Below are 22395 nucleotides of genomic sequence, written 5' to 3' on the forward strand. Positions count from 1 at the left end.
GGGTTGACCAGCACGTCCATTTTTATATAGAGTCCATCAGCCTCTTCTCCTTGTTCAACACGCAAATACCAGCCATCTTCCTTTTTCATGATTTCGTCACCTCCATAATTCTTTTTCTTTTGGGTTGTACATATATATACTAGTATAAAAATTTGGGATTAATACCACTTTGTCCCTCCAAACTTTGGACGATTATCCACTTCAATTCCTAAACTTCAAAATGGGACACTTAAGTCCCTAAACTTATAAATACCTCCCACTTAAGGAAAATTGTTAACAAATCTTGAATATCGTTGGTGGTCGAAGTGTCCCATTTTATAAGGGTTTAGGGATTTAAGTGTCCCATTTTATAAGTTTAGGGACTTAAGTGGAAGGTATTTATAAGTTTAGGGACTTAAGTGTCCCATTTTGAAATTTAGGGACTGAAGTGGGTAATCGTCCAAAGTTTGGGGGGACAAAGTGGTATTAACCCTAAAAATTTGCATGGTTACTAAAAATCGACAATGACTTTGATAATTTGACCCTAGTACTACGAACCATATTACACATTTCCTGGTTCCCATCCTCATTTCTCAGTTTTTTCTATTGCCCGTTGGCGAAACCCCTCCATAATTCTCAAGTCTTCGGTCAAGTTCCCTCCATCTCTTTCACACACACACACACACACGTACAGAGCAAGCATGGCTGATATGAAGGTGCAATTTCCCTCTCTTTCTTAGTAAATTTCCTATTGATTCTGTGATTATTTGTTTTATACTAACTATCAATTTGTTCTTTGATCATCACTTTTGGTTTAGTTCGCTTGACTGACACATCTTGCACATGATATTGCTCATCTTAATAGACTCTGATGTAATATATCACTGATTGCATATGCATAAACCTTTTATGGGTCTTGGGACTTATTTCCTTCAGCAGGGTTCATCCATGATCCTCACCCAAAGTTCTCAGTGAAGAAATCAATAAAGTATAGTTAACTTTCACCCTTCTTTTCAGGGGAAAAGAAAAGAAAAATGTTTGAAAAACCCAACTTTATCTCCATGCACAACTCTTTTTCTTTTTCCCTGAACATGATCTTTTTTGTTTTGGAGCATAAACTTTTGGGTTCATTTTCAAGTGCCGGTCCCTAATGATCTTGTTCTCTTCCTGTTGCATTTTGATGCCAAATAAATCCCCACTTTTGTAAGATCTGTGGGCCTCTGGATACAGTAGTGAAAACGGAGAACCTTTAACTTTCTTCTCCTCGGACTTTTCTATGGTCCAAAAATTTAGGTGATGTCAATTTCTATAGATTCACGAAGATTGAAATCTTTAGAGATCGCAGACAACTATTGTTTTATGTTTTTGCCTGGGTTCTGACATTAGTTACTTTCACTGGACTCAGAAAGTGGTGGTGAAATTGGGCATACATGATGACAAAGATAAGCAGAAGGCCTTGAAAGCAGTTTCCAGCCTATCAGGTACTACGAGATGATGATGATGACGACGTACGCCCAGTTGAATCGAATTATAGATGGGATTTGTATGTTATTCAAGATTTTACTGACAAGATCTTTTTGTTGATTCAGGCGTTGATTCTCTTTCTATTGACATGAAAGAGAAGAAATTAACGGTGGTTGGGGATGTTGATCCGGTTGATGTGGTTGGCAAATTGAGAAAATCCTGGCACACGGAAATAGTGACAGTAGGGCCGGCAAAGGAGCAAGAGAAGAAAAAGGAAGAACCCAAGAAAGAGGAGAAGAAGGATGATGGGAAGAAAGACGAAAAGAAGTCTGAAAGTGAACAGATTGCTGAGCTTTTGAATCGTTACAGGAGCTACAATCCCTATTTGACACAGCATTATGTTGTCCACAGCGCAGAAGAGGATCCCAATTCTTGTGTCATCTGTTAAAATTTGACAGCGTGGAATTTTGGAGAGTTGATGGTTATGGTTCTGGTGGACTTAAAAATGCTAGCACTACTTTGATGATTTTGTTTATACATATGGAGGATATGAAGTATAGAGAGGGTGAATTATTGGTATATGGAAGGAATAAATTTTGTAACCAAGTATAGTACTATTTTGTGGCTTAATTCCTTGGAGATTGTTGGCATAACGAGGGATGCATTCTGCTTCCTGGATGAATTTGTTGCTATTGCATTGTAGATCGACCCGAAATGATACATTTTATGCATAACGAAGTTCCTGAAATTCACAGAGAAAGAATCGAGTTTGACACAAATGCTTGGCATGAGAGCTTCTTGTCAAATGTGGATTTAATTATAGCGTTGTTGAGATATATTGCTTTCGTCTTTTTGCTTCACATGTATCAAATCGTTATATTATAGTATATTTTTCTACAAGAGCTCTTGCAAATAGCAATCCAAATGACGTATCCGAATCCAGAGCCAAGACTTTATTATTTTCAGACCCCCTGGTTGCTCAACCGACATTCCTAATTGATCCCATTATATTGCTTTTCTTGACAAATAAAACCAGTAAGAGCCAGAAAACGGTCACTGTCGAGTGTTAAAATTTGATTACAGCCTACCAGAACTGCAGTACGGCTGCTGGTATTTTTTTTTTTTTTTTTAAATTGGAATAGTTCTATAATTCTATACAATAATCTCCTACGCACTCTTCTTATGCAATACAAAAGCAACTATGAACAGAGACCAGTAGTTTATCATCCCCCAAGATTTTTTTATTTTTTACAGTGTCACATTATGATGAAAACGCATGTTCAACTTGTTCAACTCCGGTAAAATTGACCAAGATGCACAAACTTTGAAGTGAAGAATTTAGAAGTACCACACCACACAGATGAGCTGTTTCCTATCGCTAAACATTTTGAATATTCAATCGTTTTTCTTAATGAGCAGCTATTAAACAAGTGGCCTGTTGACTTTTGATCCCTCGTCCCTAAGAACGCATATCTTCAGCATCATATCGCTAAACTTTCCGGCAGGTCCCTCAACTTTTCATTTTGCGTGATTTTGGCCTCCTCTCGACTATAAATTGTTGCAAATAAACACTTGAATAATATCTATATATATACATATATAAAGCTTAATTTATGTATTTCGGTCAATTTTGGACATTAAATGTAACGGAATTAGGGACAAAATTGACGAAACAGAAAAATCAACTCACAATTCGATTAAAAAACCCAACTATATATTAAGTCAAATAATGACATGGAGTTTAATTCCTCTTCCTTGTTCTTTATCTTCCACCTTCTCTACCCCTAACTTGATGAAACAATCAGTCAACGAGACTTTTGAGACTATTAACATGGAGTAAAAGATTCCTGCTAGGGAAATATAGGTTTAACAAATTGATTATGCTTCAAACCGTTGAAAGTTGATGCCAAAAAGGAAATAAAGAGAAAAACTTTGAACCAAATAAAATACAAGATTAAATAAAATCTGGTTTCCAAAAGGGAGGCAAATGTTGAATAGCCAATACCCATAATATCTATACTAATATAAATGATCTGGATTGCCAACCTGGCCATACGATACTACTAAACAAGGTCAGTAATTTAAGCAATACTTACAGGAGGACTGGTCCACTTCGAAAACATTATACATTACCATATGATATCTTCCTACCTACTTATTAGTTATTCAAAAAGAGAAAAAGTCTTCGATTATTTCTATTTTCCACTGTTCAAAAAAAAAAAAACAAAACACCAACTAATAGATAGTTGAATCAAAGCAAGTTGAGTAGTCTTAAATTTTTCATGTGAATGTACACACTAATAATTATTATCCAGTACATTTAACTTTACTTATCCACATCTGGACTCCATCTTAATTAAGACACTCGTTAAACAAACCTATAGTTTGATCCATCAAGTCTGAGAATGCTAAAAAGTTTTGCTAAACAAAAACCAAAATTTGCCGGTTTTTTGGATCATATTGCCTAGAATGGAGTGGATGATTATTGTATTAGAGTGCTTAGAAATTGGAAGGCGTACTTGAATCGCTTTGGGAATAAAATCACGTCTTTTGTTCTAAACAACTTTCCCTCTCCAACACCACCTAAATGTGCAGCACTACCAATCACGCTTTCTAGATCCCAACATTTTTACCAAAATAAACTACATAGGATTCAACGGTTCTTATATTTTTTTTCTTACAGCAGGTTCATAATGAAGACATTCTGATATCTTTTATGTTTCAGGTGAAATCTTGACTTATAATCCCAACATACCTCTGATTTCCTGTTTTGCTGCCAGCAGCCCGTTGGATATATGTGAGCAGCAGTAGTGAAACATGATGATGTGGCTACAAGATGTGTATGAGATTATTCTATACATTCAAACCAAAAATGAAGAATTGAATGAACAGAAAAAGCTTTAATTTTTTTTTTTTTGTTAGAGCATGATTACTATATATTATTATTTTTTGTAAAGAGTTATTGAGAAATTGGAAAAAAAAAAAAAAGAAATTAGTGGAAGTCCAGCCACCCTGCTAATAATAATGTACGTTGACAAGTCTTTAAAACTACTATTGTACAAGCATAATTAAAACATGCAAGGAATTGTAAAAGTCAGTCCACAAGAATTCTAATTTCTGGAAAGGTTTGAAAACTATGCCTCCAACACAGCAAAACGTTCGTAAGCTCTCGCCTTATTTATTTATTTATGCAAAAACACATGTTTCCCTTTTACACTTTTTTATTAGCAGTAGAAATTAGGGTGGACTCCAAATTTTTAGATTACCATATTGATAGATTTTCGCAAATTGACTAAACATAGTTTTTTTTTTTTTTTTTTTTGGTAATCTAACGACAATAATTTACACTACTTGTGTACCATTGGAGAGCCCAACTGCCATGTACTACAGGAATTAGGGAACTCTATATAAGTGCGCTGCTACATTCTTTGAAATTTTTGAACAAAAGAAGTAGAACAATTCCTTTGAATCCCCAATCAATCTAGTGTACCAGGGCCACACGGCAATTGGACCAAAATTTCAATGGTTGACCAGACCAGACCAAACGTAGGTTGGAGAAATCAAAATCTGACGGTGACCATGTCAAAATTGGATAGAGATCTAATTCCTGTATGCAAATTCATGTTTGACCTTTTGGTGCCTTTCGTGTTGAATCTAAACCAAGGGGTTATTTGTGTACAAACTGCTAAAATAGACTCTTGAGAGTCTCAAAATCCCCTAAAACTCAAAAATTGACGAGTTATATATATATATATATATATATATATATATATTCTACGGTTGACAAGTATACATACCACCATAGATAGGATTTTACCCAAAAAAAAAAAAAAAAAGAGTCACACACTCGCACTACATATTAAAATGATGGAAAAATGATAAACTTTCATTTCAGAATCCTGAAACTATTGCTATTACAAAAATGATCTGGTCTGTTACTAATAGCTTGAAACAATTGAACTTCCTTCGTTTAACTGATCCACTGGAAGAAAATAATAATAAAGAAACAAAAAACAATGAGGACTGAAGGGCAAGGAAAACCGAGGTACACAGATGAATATGACAATAATAAAAGCATTTGATGCAATTTGCACGCATCAGATGGCCCAAAAAAATGCTTGTTACGTGTTTGTATGATACAGCAAAGAATCAACAACTCTCTTTTCGGTTATCCGGAAAGGGTTTCGAGTATTTATTTACTCAGGAATCTTTGCTATATGATCTGATCAAGAAATGATTTATGTAGCCCGAACTAAAGGTGAAGCCATTGGGGAGTGAGGGGACATCATATGCGATCCCATCACCCTTTCGTCCAATCTGCGGAAAGATAAGCTGAGTTGAAGTTTGCTGCTTCCGCAGCGACTCTTTGGAGTTGTTGGCTCTGTTGCCTTGCCCTGAACAAGCACAAATTTGTGGATTCTTCTGAGAGCAACTCTCACACTTTCGTCGTCCATGTTGGCAAAGCAAACTCTGAACCACCCTGGTTCTGAGCAGTGGAAAGATAAGCCTGGTGAAACATTGAGCTTGACTTCATGTATTATGATCCTCCAAAGTTCCATTTCTGCCTCAAATGTGGACTCCCTGAGGAGTCTCCTTAAGTCCATCCAGAAATAAAGGCCCGCACTGCTTTTTAAGGTGCCAATGCCTACTTGAGCAAGCCCTCTTGTGAAAAGACCATGCCTTGCAGCTAATCTCTCTGAGCTAGTGGAAATGATTTTGTCCGTAAATGTTTCGTCCGATAACATTGATGCAATCAGATGCTGAGTTTGTGTTGAAACAAGGCCGAAACTCGACATTTTTCTAGCACAGCTGACAACAGCGTCATTATATGAATACAAAATGCCAACTCTGAATCCAGGGAAGCCCAAGTCCTTGGACAGGCTATACACAAGATGTACGAGATCACGGTTGCATTGAACATCATGCTCAATTATTTCAGATATGCTGATGAATTCGGGCTGGCTGAAGACTGTGGCAGAATATATCTCATCACAAATCAAGTGGATATTTTTGTCATTGATGAATGTGACTATATCAATCAAAGTTTCCCTGTCAAGAACAGTTCCCAATGGATTTGATGGATTATTTAGGAGGAACCCCTTTACTCTGATGTTGGCTTCTTGAGCTTTCTGATAAGCAGCTTCCATGGATTCTTTAGTGACCTTAAAATCATTGGAGCTGTGACAAACAATTGGAAGAAGTTGTATCCCTGTTCGCCACCTCAAATCCCGATCAAATCTGCAACAGAATACCAAAATAATCTTTTAAACAAACCAGGGATTCAGATATTCATAATCGTAAGCTATAGTTATAGGAAGTAGCGAGTAGTATTAATAGATATTTCCAAGAGTCTCTCTCGTATTCGTCGAAAGTTTGAATTACGGGCAGGTGGCTTTAAGGGATTCTTAATCAGAGGACCTACCAATTTGTCTTTAAGTTGGAAAGTTGTTCTCATGTGCATCAAGAATAACTTAATTGGAAATGCCATGATAATTCCTATCTGATTAGAAATTTTCTAGTGGAAGTTTCGAAGGACTTCGGGATCACTTGGACGTTAATTGACCAAGGAAAACATATACTTGTCGTATCAAAACTAGACTAACCAACATCAAAGGGGCGAAAAAGTTACAGCAAGAAATTTTACTGGAAGATAATTAACTTACCCTGGATAATATGGTGTGGGTACCAAAAACGCATCTTCAGGGTCAGCTAAACAGAAGGCCAGAGTTTCATGAGCTCCGGTTGCCCCACCACTCATCACAATGCGGTTGGGATCGAACTTGACTCTCTCACCTCTCACCTTCTCCATGAACCCTGCTACAGCCTGCAGATTCGTACGTCACAGTCAGCGATTTTAGTAGATTATTATGTAATTGAAGGCCATGAGGTCTTTTGAGCATTTACATTTCTGAACTCTGGCAAGCCATGATAATCTTGATAGATAGCAACTTCCATGAATTTGTTCGCTCCTTCTGCTGTGCAAATGGAAGCCTCTGGGTTGTTCAGAACCCATTCCTCGATCAAATCAAAGCATAACTACAAAAACCACAAAAAAGATACGATTGTTAATTGACTTCATCATCGCATTTTGCCTCTACAAGAATGAGCTTCGAGGCTTCAAGGGGGTAATTGCTGGAACAAGTTCTGTACCTGATTTTCTGCGAGTCCCATCTGTATAACACCATTAGGATTTCTGGTGGGATGGTAAGGATCACTATCATATGCCTTCCAACCATCAAAATAAGGCGAGTTTTCGCCATGTCCATCGTTGGTTGCCATCTTCGACAAGAGTTGTTGTTGTTCGTTTTTCAAACTGAACTCCATTGTTTTGCTTGAATTTTCAATAAAACTCAACCAACTTCTCCAGACAATGAATGAAGAAAGAATGAAAAAGATGGCTATATATCAAGAAAGAATGAAAAAAATGGCTAAATATCAAGAAAGAATGAAGAATGCAGTGGCCTTGTCAAGTGAAGAATGAAGAGAATGGTTGATTTTAGAAGAGATTACAGTTGAAGTTGGTACGTCTTTGCAATCTTCTAATTCTTAGATCTTTATCATGTGTATGCCCAGATGATGGCTATTTATACTTGTTGAGTCTTGATCGGCAGGAATACAAGACTTGAGGTAATGAGAAGGTTCCCACGAAAGGCGACCCACTAAAGCCATAATCCCAGTTTTTTATTCAAAACCAAAACCCTGTTAAAATTAGATTTCTTGGGCGGCTTTTAAACTGAAATTTATTTCGTTAATAGGATACTTGGAAAAGGATTTGGGGCAAAAATTTATGTTTTGAGGGTCGTTTCTTTGATAATGAACTCAAAAACAAAACCAAGTAGTCTGTGTAGGTCACTGATCACACATTGGCATGTCCAGCCAAATTGGGCAGGTGATACGGAAGTTCCTCTGTTATGGTCGCTTGGGTAGAACCTTCAAGGTGTACTACATACACGTAGTCACACAAAAGAGAACCTTCAAGGTATGTTATATTATCACTTCCTTATTTCTGCCACAGAAATTTTTTCGGATTTGAGATTCCTACAGTCATAGATTTGATTGCAGGTACAACTGATAAGAGGGAGGTACTCGGATTAAAATTGGGTAGACAAAACTAATTGTGAGATACAATAAATTAAACAACTTAAAAGAGAGATTTTAGTCAAATTGACTACTCAATTGTGTAGTGGAAATTAAAATGACATCTCTACTGGGAACTAAGATGACATACGGGCTGACGCAACCAGCCTTGAAAAACTTTGGTCAATTTAACGACAGTGAAAGCACATCAGAACTACCCCCAGGTTAGCTCGAGCAGTCAGTTTCCTCTCTTTAGAGTACGGTAGACTTATCTGAATAATTAGGATTCGAACTCCCTTGCTACCGTGCTTGGAATGGAGTGGGGCCTCCTTTCTTGGGTCGAAGTGGGATTAGTCGGGTCAAAGGCCAGGATACCCACTCTGTCAGAAAAAAAAAAAAAAAAAAAAAAGGCACATCAGAACTGTGTTAAGGACACTCATAGTTGGTAATTTTTCAAAGAAGAAAAAGCAAAAAGAATGGCCATGGTATTTGTTTAAGCGTTTCACACAAGTGATGGATTCACTGTACAAGAGCAACAGCATAAAATATATCACTAATTTACACAAAAAAACTGCATTTGGTTTCTGACATCAGCATCGCCAATTAATCTACCAGGATTAATCATTGCTTTAAAGGACTCTTGCAGTTGGAGAGATCAACTGAATAACCCACGTATGTCTAGAAGATTCAAAATCAAAAGAACCTCTCCAGATTAATCTACAGAATTTGAAGTGGTGTTAGTCGCTCAATACAGATGAACAAATGTGCCTCCATCCCCTCCTTTGACTGCAGGGCTGCTGCTACTTCTATCATCTTACGTATTGTGTACCTTCCTTCCCTTCATCTGTTGCAATTCAATTCCTGCAAACGTCCTCATATTACTAGTACTTTTTTTTTTTTTTTGTCGGCAACAATAACATTTATATAATCTAATCTATCAACAAGCCTAAAGAGTATGTATAAGGGATTAACAGGTATACAAATCTAACTGGATCACAGGAATGCTGTAGCACCACCTTCGAATTATTTTCACTGTAAATGGAGTTTGAATCCCCGACTTACGGTCTTAAGAAGGGACTTAGTCCCTTTGAATAGTACATTTGAACGGACCAAAATGAATGACACCAATATTGAAATATACATAGACTAACTTTTGACACATTCTGATTTGTGCAATAATAACTCCTAACCAAAGTCAATAATTCCTCAAGTCCCTGTCTCTCACTTTTGCATAATACTCCCTATGTGATTATTAGTTAGGTCTACCCATTTATGGATGCGTACAAAAAAGCATCCACCAAAGTCACCGACTAACTTTGGCAAAAACACATTATTGTGTTGAATGTTGGTTGCTGTGCTGAATACATCATAACCTAGCTAGGCAGTTACTTGTTTGGATCAGCAACAAAATGGTCGGTCAACACATGATTCATGAACTGGATAGATTTGTTGCCCCAGTCAATGTCATCGACGTGTTCCTTGCCTTGTGCGACCAGCGTTTAGGTTAAAAATTTTCGAACCCTAGTAAATATTTGAAGGGAGCAACCGAGCAAGAAACACAACAATGTGATCCTTTGCCGTGTAACAGAGGGAGGGTTGAAACTCCAGAGTCCGACTGATACCCAATTCCAGCATTGAGAAGGACGACAGAATCTTTCGTACCATGCACGTCTGTCAAAAGGGTTACCGTCTTGTCGGTTGATAGAAACACAAATCAGAAAGGAAAACAAAGGAGGGTCATTAGGGCCTGAGTCCGCAAACCACTCCGATGCTTCAAGACGAACAAATGAAGGATTGGGGTTGAGCGCTCCGACCAACTCCCACGCGTAGGATATATTTTTTTTGTTAGTTATCGCGATTATGTATCGTATATCATCAGTAATACACTCATTGTACTTGTGATCCTGTGACTGATAGGTTGCTCTGTTTTTTGGTCACCTCTTGGCTCTTGATTTGCTTCGAACCTCTAATGCTAGCTAAGTGGGAAAGAAATCCCGCACAAAAATAGTGTTCCTTGCAAAACGTATGCATGCGAAAAGTGTCAAAGGGTGTGGCAGATTCAATGCTTCTTGTAGGTTTGAGCTGTAAAATATATCCACATATGCCACCTTATGTTGTGAAACATAAGTTTCACAACATATAAATTCCTCTTGTCGTCGTGTCAAAAAAGAACTGCACTAAGTTGGCGAAACTTTCCTCGTGTTACCATAATCGGGGAATATTTGTGCGTCGTGAGATGGAGACTTCCAAATTATTTTTTACAAAAAAAGGTGAAGGAGAGGGATACACGAAAATCTTGGCGGAATTGCATTGCTACTTGCTCGAAATAAATGTCAAACTCAATTAAGGTACATTATCGAGTGGTCCTCTGGCGTCGTGGAAATGTCCGGAAATGTCAAATTCTATCTTCCTTTTTATTTGGAGAATTGTAAATTCAGCATAATTGTTCCGGCCACGTTGGTGGTGGCTGTTTTTTGTCTAGAGAATAAATGAGGTCCTCTAGATTATTCAAGGCGTCTCGTGGGTGCCTTGGTCGGTTAAAACTTCTGAATTCTGGTTGTTTGGCCAATTAGCATTCTTTTGGTTAAGGTTTGTAGAAATGTAGACAATGCTTCTTGTCAAAGTCAATATATGGCAATCTTGTCAGAGTTGAAAGGTCTAACTTCCCCCCATCCTTAGTCAAAATTTAAACTAGTTAAAAGCTAAAACATGGACCATGTGCTATTCTTATTCCTTTTCCTCCTAGAAATGTTCTCCGCCGCGGTAATGATATCCAGGATTAAAGAAATGCTAAACCGGCTTTGAGAGGGCTTTTTTTTTTTTTTTTTTTTTGTCGCAATGATAACAGTTGTATAACCTATTCTAGTCTAATCTAAGCGTAGGGGAGTCAATGGAGAACTCCGTTGAAGGAAACCACTCGAAAATGACTGCCATAATTAAGTGACAAGTTTGGCGGGAAGTCAAGGGTTCATCCCAAGACTTATATTACCAACAAACCAAGAGGCAGTTGGCTTTGATAGTACTTTTGAACTAGAGAAAGAAAACGGAATGGTAAAAATTGGAGACAGTTTTTCGCGAAGAGAAACAAGCTAAGCCCAAGTATGCAAGTGACACAGATTAGCGGTCAATGTTTAGATATGTTTTGGTGGGTAGGTTATTGATCGCGCACTTAATCATCTGTCCAAGTAGTTTTTTTTTTTTTTTTTTTTTTGTCTAAACGATAAATTCTATAGATTCTTTGGGGGAGGGGAACCTTTGGGGGGAGAGGAACCTAAAGAGTTTAAAGGGAATCCGATACTCCTACTCTGCATTAGGAGGAGGGGGATCTAAAAAGGTCAAGAGGAATTTGATAAACCAACACCGGTTCAGACGGTGCTTATGCACCTGCTAGCGAAATATTTTCAGGAAAGTCTAAATTAGAATGCAGATCAAGGGATTTGATCTCTAAACCTATACTAAAGGAGAGCTTTAAAGCTCTTTTGGTAGCCAGCTGTTCAAAGTTTTGCAGTAACTAGTGGGCATCTTTCTTCAAGTTCTCTTGTACATTTTGGCTTCATACATTTGTCTTAGAGATTCTACATTTACTCTTCTCCAGTCTTATTTGAGAAAGTACAGGAAGTCAAGATCGACAGTGACAAAACATTGTGGAGGAAAAGAATTCAGAAACTACAGCAAGGCACTAACCAAAGTTGGATCGGATAGAATCAAAGTCTGTTTCATCCTCCTTGGGATTCAATTGCCAGGCAGGCTTCCACATCCACACCGTAACAGCATAAACGACACAAGCTCCCTTTCTTTTATACTGTTACCAGTCTACTAGTAGATGAAGGAGTCTAAGCCATTCCTAAACAAAGATGCATTCCAAATAAACTACGCGCTAAGAAAAGAATTTGACTTCGTGGCTGGGAACAAGAGAGGGCACAGGAACTGGCGGCGATCTTATTAACAAGCTTGAGGCTGTCTTTCATACTACAAAACCTGCAGAACTTGGGCTTCAAATAGCGCTAAGATCAATCAAAATCGCGACCGATAAGGGGACATGGACCTGAAAACAAGATTTTGCTATATTGTCTATGACATGAACTAACAGAGTAGATATGAATTCACCTCGTGGAACCAATCACTTAAACAGCCAATTAAATGGTAAAACTTAATTTAATTCCTAGTGCAGGGACAATCACGGAATTTATACAGACATGGAAATAATGAGAAAGGATGACTGCGAAGAGGTGCCTTTTTCCCCCCTTTTCCATTCACTAGTTGACAAATTCATGTAGGTTCCCACTTCCCACTTAATTTGATTTTGTCAAAAAATATAAAAGTAGATTTTGCCTTCTAATTGCAATTCCATTTACTCACTGATAAACAAAGAACCCGAGATTTCCATCAGTTTCTGTAAAAATGACGCATGCTTTTTTCCCTGACATGGGACCCTTAAAGTGCTTACTACGAGGATTTTAACTCAGCAGCAAATATTCAAGTCTTGGGTGCACGCTACGTTATTGAAGCAGATATAGTATGACTATAGTATTGACTTTTCGAGTATAGAATTCGCCACGTTTGGGATGGGAGAGGAAGGGGAAAGGGGAAGAGAGGCGGAGATAGTGAAAACACGAGGACATTCAAACTAGAAAAGATACACAAGTCTAACTTTGATGCGCAGGTAGAGAATATTTGGGCTGAATTCATCCACGTGCGCAGTCAACTCAACTCCTTTGACATCAGGACCATGGACGAGGAGCATGCATTTAAGTTTGACGACTTCATGAAATTATTGAAGATAACTTTTATTTTGAAACCTATTATCTGCTACTTCCTCATAAGAAGCACCACAGTGTGTGCCGCAATACTCCTATTCTCCCCAAGGCTGTCAACCTTCTCATGAGTTTTTGCTTTCAAATTCACAACAGAAGGATCCGCGCCAAGCAGCTCGCACAAATTGGACCTGATAACCTCCTTGTGGGGGCTCAATTTTGGCCTTTGCAAAATCAAAGTGGCATCCAGGTTTCCTAGCTCATAACCTGCATCATGCATCAGCCGCACCTGATATAGATCATATAGCAGAAATTCGTTAGGTAATAGAGAAACAGTCAGCAAGCAAATTTGATCCTCCGACAAGGAACTACCTAAAAATCAGTAGAACAGATATCTCATTCACCAACTGACAAGAAATTTGTACGCTTACTTGAGCATCTATGCTGTAGACCAAACGACTAAATGGTCCTATCTCCTGATCCTTCTCCCAGTAAAATTTGTCAATCGAGGATATTGTCTTGAAATGATCCAAATGTATGTTATTCAGGACCAACCTTTGATAAATATACATTCTGACACCTCAGTATAATTTGTGGGGACACTAGGACAGATGAAATCTAATGATTATTCTTCTCCAGTGATATATGGTCTAAGAACCGGGCAAAGCGAGGATATTAAAGCTATGGGTGAACATATTGTCACATAAACCAGATACAATTAAGGCTCAAACATGGGGCACGCCACTTCTAGTAAACTTTAAGCAAGTTATGAAAGGTCAATTATATCGAGACCATTTGAAGATGGCCAAACAGTTTCAAAAGTTTATTAGGCTACTACTGTGGTTTACCGTCTTTCTCAGGCATCTCAAACTCCTCATCGCCTGAGGTTGATATCAGTCGTGTAAAAGTATAGGTTGTAAGAATGCAGCTTAATTGTTGTATCTTTTCTTTTTTTTGTAAGTATTTTTGCATGATCTTAACGTTCCATCTAATCTTTACGACCATGATACTTTAGCTTTGGAACCAAGTCCCTATGTTCTCGCTTGACAGTTGTTACTGACACCCCTCCTACCCATTTTCTTTCCTCATCTTCATTTCATCCCTGGTAACTAAGCTGAACAACACACAAAAGAAAGTTATAACCGAGCATCACATTTTCTTAGTCACATGTGAAGAAGAGAGACTATTTGAACGGAGAGCAAAAATCTTATAGCTTAGGTGATTTTGCATTCAAACAGTAGGCAAAACGATCCAAAGGTTTGTGCATTACATCGTTTCTATGTTTTTCTTCTCTCCTTACTTCTTTTTCATTTTCTTTCTGATGAAAGTTGTCCAGTAAAAACAATCTTTCAAATAAACTATGCGGGGTAAAAGCGAGATTCTTCCAGATACAATCTTTTCACATCTTTGACTTGGTCATTTGTAGACCAGGACAATAATTCATAAAATCAAACATGGTGTCAACAGTTGAAACTCTAGTCCATAATCCCAGCTTCACCTAGTAAAACTTTCTTAACAATCTCATTCAAAAGAATACAAGCTTGGAATTCAATTCCTGTTCTGAACAACAAAACTAGCATTTCTAGAAATATACGTAGTAACTTTGTTAGACTAATCAAAATCCGCAATCCCACAACTGCGACTAATCTCACTCAACACAACAAACCTCATACCCATACAAGACCTTAAGATGCAAACCAAGATCAAACTGGCTATTAAGAAAACAGGAACCAAACAAGTATCAATAACTCATATTATTCAGAAAGATAATGGGTAAAACTTCAGCAAGTACTCCAGTTCTAACTTCTACCAACCATAGGTACCCCTTCAAGCAAGAATTCTGCAATTGTACTCTTTATCATCTCGAATAGGTAGCCATAACAATTCACTTTAGCAAAACAGCTAATATATCATCATTTCCTAGTAGTGATCTGCTATTAAATTCAGCAGAAGAGTAGCTTTAAGATTATTCTCATAGCGCCATACAATCAAACTCAGAAATAATCAATGTGCAACTCTGAAAATTTTTAATGCAGCAAAAGTAAATGTTAAATTTTTTTAGCATTAGAGAGAGAGAGAGAGGGGGGGGGGGGGGGGGCGAGCAGCATAGCTAATAGCCCGTGAGCATGACCATGATACCCGATATGTATTACTTGACCCGGAAAGGCCAAGAGTAAGCCCGTCATTATATATTATACATAATAATATAGTTGGGGCTGTAGCTGAAAGGATTTTGTAATTAAAAACTCACGGCTTCTCTGATGAAAACAGAAGACGCAGCGCCTTTCCATTTAGGATCCGAATCCGGAAATATCTGCCCGATATCTGGTAAACCTAAAGCTCCCAAAATTGCATCCACCACACAATGCAGCAACACATCACCTACAGGTTACGACCCAGCCACAGCTTAATTCTTAGTAGAAAATTACTGCAAAATTAAAGTAATAAATTCATCCTTGAACATAAAATAAGCACGCAAAAAAAAAAAAAAAAGTCAAAGCTGTGGATAATTGAAGAGAAATAGTAGTCGTAGCAGCAATAATATTACCATCGGAGTGAGCTTCGCAGCCTCTTTCATGAGGAATATTGATACCTCCGATGATCAGAGGGTATCCAGGTTCCAAGCGGTGAAGATCGAAGCCGTGACCGACGCGGAAGGGTAGGGATTTAGATGAAGCGGCCGTAGTGACTTGAGGGTCAGCTTCCACGGCGGCGCTGGTGGCTGAGACTACCAGTGGCAGTGGCTGCGACTGTTGTTTACTCGCGGACCTGAGAGCAAACGACGACGTCCGATTCAAGCATCTGGTGACAGTACACATCCGAGGAGGAGGAGAAAGAAAGTGGATAGAGCAGTCTCCTCTGGTGGTTTTGAAAGGAATTTTTGCGGTGGCAGATAACGTCGTCGTGGCCATAGCCATTGGCGGGAGGGGTGTCCGTGACTCTGCGGCGTGGTTTTGGGTGATTTGGTGGTGGGTATACTGATACTGGTATTGGTCAGCTGATGAGGCCTCAGGTCATTCGCGGTTGGCGGGTGGCCATAGTCAATTTAATTTAACCGGATGCTTTTGCTTTCATGTTTTTTGAGAGGGAATCATTCCGGGGGCTCAGCTCGTGCTGCACGGGAATTTAGGATTTGGATTTATTCCGAGACACGTGAGACGTGTTGTCTTCTACTTGTACTGTTTGTTTTGACCGTTGAAGGCTTGAATTCTACCCCAGAAGAAGGAAGTGAAAAAAAAAAAAAAAAACGTTGAATTATGTGGCTGCTGCGGCTGCCTTTGCCCTTCGCCCTTTCACATTTGCATCAGCAGCCTCTCAATTTTTCCCAAAAAAAAAAAAGAGTGTAACGGTAAGATCCCACAGATGAAGATAATAGACCAAGTGCCTGTGGGAGTTTAAAAGGGACAATTGCAAGTGCAATACTACGCTTTTAATTGTTGAGTGATGAGAGGGACTGGCAATTGTTGCAAAGGCTAATTGAGAGAGGATCCTCTTCCAAGCTACCCTCGAATCGATTGATATGGAAAGAGCTCATGAATTCTTGATTGTCATTTTATTGTCATAAGCCAAAATCGACCCCCAAAGAAAAAAAGTTCTTTACTTTTGAACACAAATAGGAATTGTAGCAGTAGTGTAATTTCTAGTTTTGGATGGATGGATGGATGGAAGCATGCATGCCAGCCAGCCAGCCAGATAATATGAAGAATATTAGCAGCACTAAGCAAAAGGCTCCAAGAGGAAAACAAGAACCAGAGAGATAACAGAAAGCTAAACAAGATTGTGGACAGCGATCAGATATTGCTTTGGTGGATATTGCACAAGGATCATGTATAAGAGCTCAGGAAACTAAAAGATTCCCAAGAGAAAAGCCAAAGTCGCAGAACATGGACTATAGCTAAGATTTCAATGTCCAGGATAAGGCTTATCTCCAGATGCAATTAACTAAGCAGCTGTGAGAAGATCCAGCTATATATATAACCTATTACATCTCATACCATCAAAGTTGACAGTTTGAGAAGCCTGCTGGTAAGTAGAACAGGTCAACTAACAGTTTACAGCAACAGCGGCCAAAACCTATACTTGGTGGAAAGTATCTACAACCAGACCTTAAGACTTTCAGCCGTAAAATCTCAGAAGGGAGATTCAGCAGTTGAAGTCCTAGGATGCTTGAGTCCTTGATCTGTGATCAAAATTTCAGATGCAGGCCTCTTAGATCTCAGCTGCAAAAACCAAGCAACGTGAAGCAACATGAGCGAACTCGTCCACCGGATGCCAAACTTTTACAACTTCACACAAACTTCTATATATAGACATACAATGCCATATAACCTAACCTTGTCTTCGGTGCGCTTATACATGTTCCTCAGAAGTATATTTCTTGATTCTGAAGCTATCACTGTAAATTGAGTTTCAAGACAAGTCAATGATGCTGTTGTCATACTTGCAATATGAATTAAACAAAGTTCAAAGCAACGTGACCATGAAATGTTCCAAGTACATATATCTGTGCAGTATAATCGCTGAAGAGCAAGGCTTTCTGGATCAGAAGCCTACCAGTAACACCCTTGTATGAATTTATTCTAGCATGGAGATCAAAAGTAACTTCAGGTATGCAACTCAGTCCAACCAAGAAGCTACTGTGTCAAAAAGTTTGCGAGAGAGAAAGGGAGTCATAGATTAAGGGATTCTCAACTAATTGTAGTGCAAAATATAACAAACTAAAGAAGATGGGCCAGATTTTGTATGAAAGGATATCTGATAAACGTTACACAACCAACTAGTTGAAGATATCTCAGCCCAAATACTGCATCTTTTTCCACAACCAGTCAAAACTCGTAAATGACAATGTGAGATGAATATACATATCTCCTCCCAAATACTAAATCTTTTTCCAAAGTCAGTCAAATTTTCATAAATGACTCAATGACAATAACTGGAAGCACAATGAGATAGAAGTAACGTGATCTATATCAATTTGTATAATTGACGCAAATTACCTTGGTTAGGTGGTGGCTGGCACCTATCATGAGTTGGACAATATGTAACAGGTGTCATTCTCTGTGGATGAGAACATACAGATTTAGCAAAGAGAGAAACCATGTTCTTTTCCATTGGTGATACTGTTCTATTTCTCAGGGAAAGAGAGAAAAAGGACTAGTTTTCATGTGTCATAAATTCCACATTAAAAGCATAAGGAAACATGGAAAGCTATAAAGTTAATGGATTTAAGAATAAAAAAGCAAGGTGGACATTTTGCTAAAAATTAAGAATTTTTAACACATGATACAAGGTACAACAAGCGAGAGGAAGACATAAAGCACGGTTCTTAAGAACTAGGTTGAAGCTAATCAAGCAGAGATAAAGATACATATAGCGCGATTAGTCTAGCTTAGAGATTCAGAGTACTGAAAACTTCCTTAAATGAAAGGCTAGGATTAACTTATTCTGCTCTGCAGAAAATGAGCGAGAATTACTAATTGCAGTCAATATTTTCTAACTTTCGGTCTACAGTTGCTATGAAGGCATAGATTCAAGGTGCCGATTATATTGGACTTTCTGATATCAGTCACTTGTATACTTTGAAGTAATTTAACTGCTAACGGATAGGGGACCCCAAAACCTGGCAAAGTTCAATTGCTTCTTTTAACCATCACTGCAACAATGCTGCATGACTTGTTTTAACCATCATATTCATGGCTTAATATGTTAAGTTAATCCTTCCTCCAGAAGACTAGAGTAGAGTGTGGGTTGATGTTAAGGCCAAAGTTTTATGAAACATCTTTTGTCCTGAGCATTATAAGAAGTTCAATAATACCGCCCTGCAGAGAGCATTTGTATGCTCATAAGCATCATTTCTTAGCCATCCCCTGCAAAGATTAAAGATGGAGAAAGGCAGAATTCAAGAAAACACAAGACCACAACTGGCTCATATTTGACAGGTACATTTGAAGGAACACCTTTTAGTGATGTATCTTATTCCTCTTATAGCTTGCATGTTCAACAAAGCGTACAACTTGTGATTGTTGAATCATTATCACTCTGTGAGTTACAAAGTTTAAAGCTAGGGAGACAGGTATTTCCTGGACTTGAAGGTATAGAGGAAATTTCTGCTAGGTAAATGTGCCGCTGCCCTCAGAATAGAACCTGACAATAACTTGTTACTTTGTCATCGTTAATCACCTCAATACAGGTTCCTACTGTCTTACCTCCTGATAAACCACTTAGTTTGAAAAAAGTTCACTTTTGCACAAAATTTATTTCTTGGCACCCCAAAGTCTGATCTTCAGCTATACTTTGAGCAAGTGACAAAATCGTCAGCCTTTTAGTTCAGAAGAATCTTCTCAAGTTAATGGTTCCTGGACATGCTCTCTAGACCTGTTTCTATTCAGAAAATATACGGCTTGATTTTGTTTTCCAAGTTGGACGAGCTCTAAGATATCCACAGCTGACAAAAAGACATCGTGCAACTGCAGCCATAAATGCTGATTCCAAAAGTCAAATAAAGTACATTGCCTCTATCCGCATTAAGAAATGTGCTCAACATGTCAGACAAGTGTAGAGCACCATGGAGTAACTAACAGATTACTATGACCATCACCAATCTAAAATGTTGATTCATTACCCGAAAAGCTGGAGCCCAAGTCCTGTGCTACTCAGACATTAGGTGAGCTCCAAGATATCTACAACCGACAAAAGAAATCGTGCAAATGCAGTAATAAATGCTGACAGCAAAAGTAACATAAAAATGCTTTGCCGTTATCAGCACTACGAAAAGTGTTCAACATGTCAGACAAGTGTAGAGCACCATGAAGTAAGCAACAGGTTACACTGATCATCACCAATCCACAATGTTGCTTCATTACCGAAAAAGCTGGAGCTCTAGTTACATTCCATTCTCATGCACCTGATTTGAGGTGACATGCATATTGATAAAAGTCTAACCTTTACTGAAAATGATTTACAAACAGACACAACAAACCGCTTTACTCACATTGCACATCAACCAACTGAATTTAAGTCAAATGTGCATTGGCAAAAGCCTAATGATTGACAACATCAAATAATTCAACAAACAGACAGAACATAGTCGGCACAAATCATGCTTGTTTCGTATTAATTCCTGCACCAAAAGAAATCCATTCTGATATTTTTCTTGACAAATAAAGAAAGGATGCAGCAAAGTTGTTCTAGACTTTGAGGCACATAGCACCAATCATGCCCCAAAGGATGGATGAATGCTGCTCATGGCATATCAAAAACTAGTCCAAGCATCAAGAGTAACCATCACTGTCAGCAAGCAGGAATCAAATTTAAGGAGCCTCAACAAACAGAGGTCAATTAAACGGGCGTATAACATAATGAAATTCTTCAGATTCCAGTCCAACTACCCGAGCATAATAAGAACTTCCAAAACATGATACACACAAAAATCATCCTAAAATGCAAAGCCTCCTCCGCCCAACCCATCCCACTAAAACCTTACAGCATGAGGGAACCTTTTGTCCACCTCCGCACCTCCCCCCCTCCAACCACCCACCCCCCCCCCCCCCCCCCCCCCCCCCCCCCCAAAACAAAGAAAAAAACACAAAGGGAAACCATAATCAAGAGCAGAGTAAAAATAGACTCAGCCGATCAACTATAATCAAACAGATTTCTCTAAAAACCAAAAGGTTCGCAAAAATAAGAGAAAGAGTGGATTTTTATGAAGTTACAGAAACTCCACCTACCGAAGGGCTTGAAGGATCAGATGGTCGGAGTTGGCTGAAGTTCATAGGGTCGAAAGAAGGCCAGTCACCAAGCATTGACCCCATCCGATCACCGGAAAACCTCTGCAGTCTGCGCCTGGAATCCTAGTACTAGAAAAAAATTGCCGATGATGCCTCAGGGTTTCAGGTACACATATAGCTTGCTTATATACACTCTCAACAACAATGCCACGAGGCGGTAAACTGAAGAGTAGCAATTGACAGGTGGGCTTATGGACTAGCTCGGCAAGGCAAGCAGTAATAGTTGTAGTGGGATTTGTATCAAGTTAAAGGAGGAAATATTATTATTATTACTGCTGGCACAACTAGTACAACCAGTATGGAATGCCACTCCCATTACCTCTGCTTTTGGGTTTGGCATTCATTGGGGGTGGGGGCTTGGTTTGGAATTGGAAGTATCTGTTGAATTTTACGTTTTAACTGTACTACATATTTTTTTTTTATATGTATATATAAATATCCCAACCACGGGTCTGTTCTTTTTCTGCCGTCTGGTTCTAAGCAAAAATTGGTGTGTGTTTCAGCAAGATGGACGTGAGCGTAAAAGTCAGTCGTCAATGGCTTGGATTCTTGGTGAACGTTAAAAGTGGCAGGTCTGTGATCTGATGATTTTGATGGAGCTGAGACTAGTAGGTTATATTGAGCTCAACTTTGGTGATTCTTTAGCTAGAATACTCAAGAAGTGTTAACATTTTTTTTTTAAAAAAAAAAGTTTATTGAGCAATAAAGTTTTGTGGAAAGAATATGCTAAAAAAAACTGAAATACTTCTGTAATGTAAATTATTGCGTGAAAATTAGAATCTATACCTCTCAAAGCATCCTCAACTATATGGTTTGGTTTCTTTTGCCAAATTGATTGTTTGCGTCCAAAAGAATAATCCCAACATAACAAATTATGAGCCTGTGTTTGAATGGTGAGTTTGTTTGGCATTTGGAAGAAAACAGATGATCCAAACATGCCCTATTATATTGCCAGAAAGTAAAAGTAGTAGCATACATGATGGTATGAAAAACCAAAAGTAAGGGTGAGAATTGGAAAAAGGAAAATTCTCTCATGTTGAAGTTTGTATCCTTCCTTGCATCAAAATCTTTCATTGAAAATTAGCAGTAGATGAAAATCTTTCATTGGTGCATAATGTTTCAAAAGCAAATTTCGAATTTGGTGACACTACTATCAAATTTCAACCAAAAACCAAGATGTGGTGATGAGAGTACAAAAAACTGATCCCTGCTCAAAACCATCAACTTAAAATATGTCAATCAGTGGGAAGAAAGCATGTATATGCTTAAAAATTTGTCCTCATTCCGTAATTTTTTCCATTGGACGAATAAAACAAGACAAAAAGATCTGCAAA

General features: G+C 38.3%; 4 protein-coding genes across 4 annotated transcripts; 1 reads left to right on the top strand and 3 right to left on the bottom strand.

The window, feature by feature from the left end:
* The first annotated feature begins 531 nt into the window (after nt 1–531).
* LOC113706446 (heavy metal-associated isoprenylated plant protein 39-like) lies at nt 532–2191 on the top strand. The gene is made up of 3 exons (XM_027228347.2): nt 532–695; nt 1385–1460; nt 1569–2191. The coding sequence occupies exons 1-3, from the start codon at nt 681–683 to the stop codon at nt 1889–1891; spliced, it is 414 nt and encodes a 137-aa protein (XP_027084148.2). The 5' UTR covers nt 532–680; the 3' UTR covers nt 1892–2191.
* Nucleotides 2192–5308: 3117 nt separating this feature from the next.
* Nucleotides 5309–8236, bottom strand: LOC113707120 (1-aminocyclopropane-1-carboxylate synthase). Its single transcript, XM_027229282.2, has 4 exons — nt 7594–8236; nt 7348–7479; nt 7107–7267; nt 5309–6681 (listed from the first exon to the last, which is right to left on the bottom strand). Exons 1-4 carry the CDS (start codon nt 7765–7767, stop codon nt 5682–5684), a joined length of 1467 nt encoding a protein of 488 aa, XP_027085083.2. The 5' UTR covers nt 7768–8236; the 3' UTR covers nt 5309–5681.
* Nucleotides 8237–13019: 4783 nt separating this feature from the next.
* LOC113707121 (2-C-methyl-D-erythritol 2,4-cyclodiphosphate synthase, chloroplastic-like) lies at nt 13020–16415 on the bottom strand. Its single transcript, XM_027229283.2, has 3 exons — nt 15823–16415; nt 15526–15656; nt 13020–13563 (listed from the first exon to the last, which is right to left on the bottom strand). Exons 1-3 carry the CDS (start codon nt 16190–16192, stop codon nt 13330–13332), a joined length of 735 nt encoding a protein of 244 aa, XP_027085084.2. The 5' UTR covers nt 16193–16415; the 3' UTR covers nt 13020–13329.
* Nucleotides 16416–17052: 637 nt separating this feature from the next.
* On the bottom strand, nt 17053–21632 carry LOC140013926 (DET1- and DDB1-associated protein 1-like). The gene is made up of 4 exons (XM_072064159.1): nt 21002–21632; nt 18272–18332; nt 17609–17670; nt 17053–17494 (listed from the first exon to the last, which is right to left on the bottom strand). The coding sequence occupies exons 1-4, from the start codon at nt 21083–21085 to the stop codon at nt 17405–17407; spliced, it is 297 nt and encodes a 98-aa protein (XP_071920260.1). The 5' UTR covers nt 21086–21632; the 3' UTR covers nt 17053–17404.
* Nucleotides 21633–22395: the final 763 nt, after the last annotated feature.

The sequence above is a fragment of the Coffea arabica genome, chromosome 8c (assembly GCF_036785885.1).
Source record: "Coffea arabica cultivar ET-39 chromosome 8c, Coffea Arabica ET-39 HiFi, whole genome shotgun sequence".
NCBI classification, from domain to species: domain Eukaryota; kingdom Viridiplantae; phylum Streptophyta; class Magnoliopsida; order Gentianales; family Rubiaceae; genus Coffea; species Coffea arabica.

What these genes read in the sequence shown, in the direction of transcription:
- LOC113706446 (XM_027228347.2), top strand. An exon ending in AGCAGTTTCCAGCCTATCAG is followed by an intron (nt 1,461 to 1,568) that starts GTACTACGAGAT and finishes TTGTTGATTCAG; the next exon opens with GCGTTGATTCTCTTTCTATT.
- LOC113707120 (XM_027229282.2), bottom strand. Translation starts at nt 7,767, where the DNA reads ATGGAGTTCAGTTTGAAAAACGAACAACAACAACTCTTGTCGAAGATG. An exon ending in TGGGACTCGCAGAAAATCAG is followed by an intron (nt 7,480 to 7,593) that starts GTACAGAACTTG and finishes TGGTTTTTGTAG; the next exon opens with TTATGCTTTGATTTGATCGA. An exon ending in CCCACACCATATTATCCAGG is followed by an intron (nt 6,682 to 7,106) that starts GTAAGTTAATTA and finishes ATTCTGTTGCAG; the next exon opens with ATTTGATCGGGATTTGAGGT.
- LOC113707121 (XM_027229283.2), bottom strand. Translation starts at nt 16,192, where the DNA reads ATGGCTATGGCCACGACGACGTTATCTGCCACCGCAAAAATTCCTTTC. An exon ending in CTGCGAAGCTCACTCCGATG is followed by an intron (nt 15,657 to 15,822) that starts GTAATATTATTG and finishes CGTAACCTGTAG; the next exon opens with GTGATGTGTTGCTGCATTGT. An exon ending in CTGTTTTCATCAGAGAAGCC is followed by an intron (nt 13,564 to 15,525) that starts GTGAGTTTTTAA and finishes GATCTATATCAG; the next exon opens with GTGCGGCTGATGCATGATGC.
- LOC140013926 (XM_072064159.1), bottom strand. Translation starts at nt 21,085, where the DNA reads ATGGGGTCAATGCTTGGTGACTGGCCTTCTTTCGACCCTATGAACTTC. An exon ending in CTGATCCTTCAAGCCCTTCG is followed by an intron (nt 18,333 to 21,001) that starts GTAGGTGGAGTT and finishes TCTCATCCACAG; the next exon opens with AGAATGACACCTGTTACATA. An exon ending in ATAAGCGCACCGAAGACAAG is followed by an intron (nt 17,495 to 17,608) that starts GTTAGGTTATAT and finishes TGGTTTTTGCAG; the next exon opens with CTGAGATCTAAGAGGCCTGC.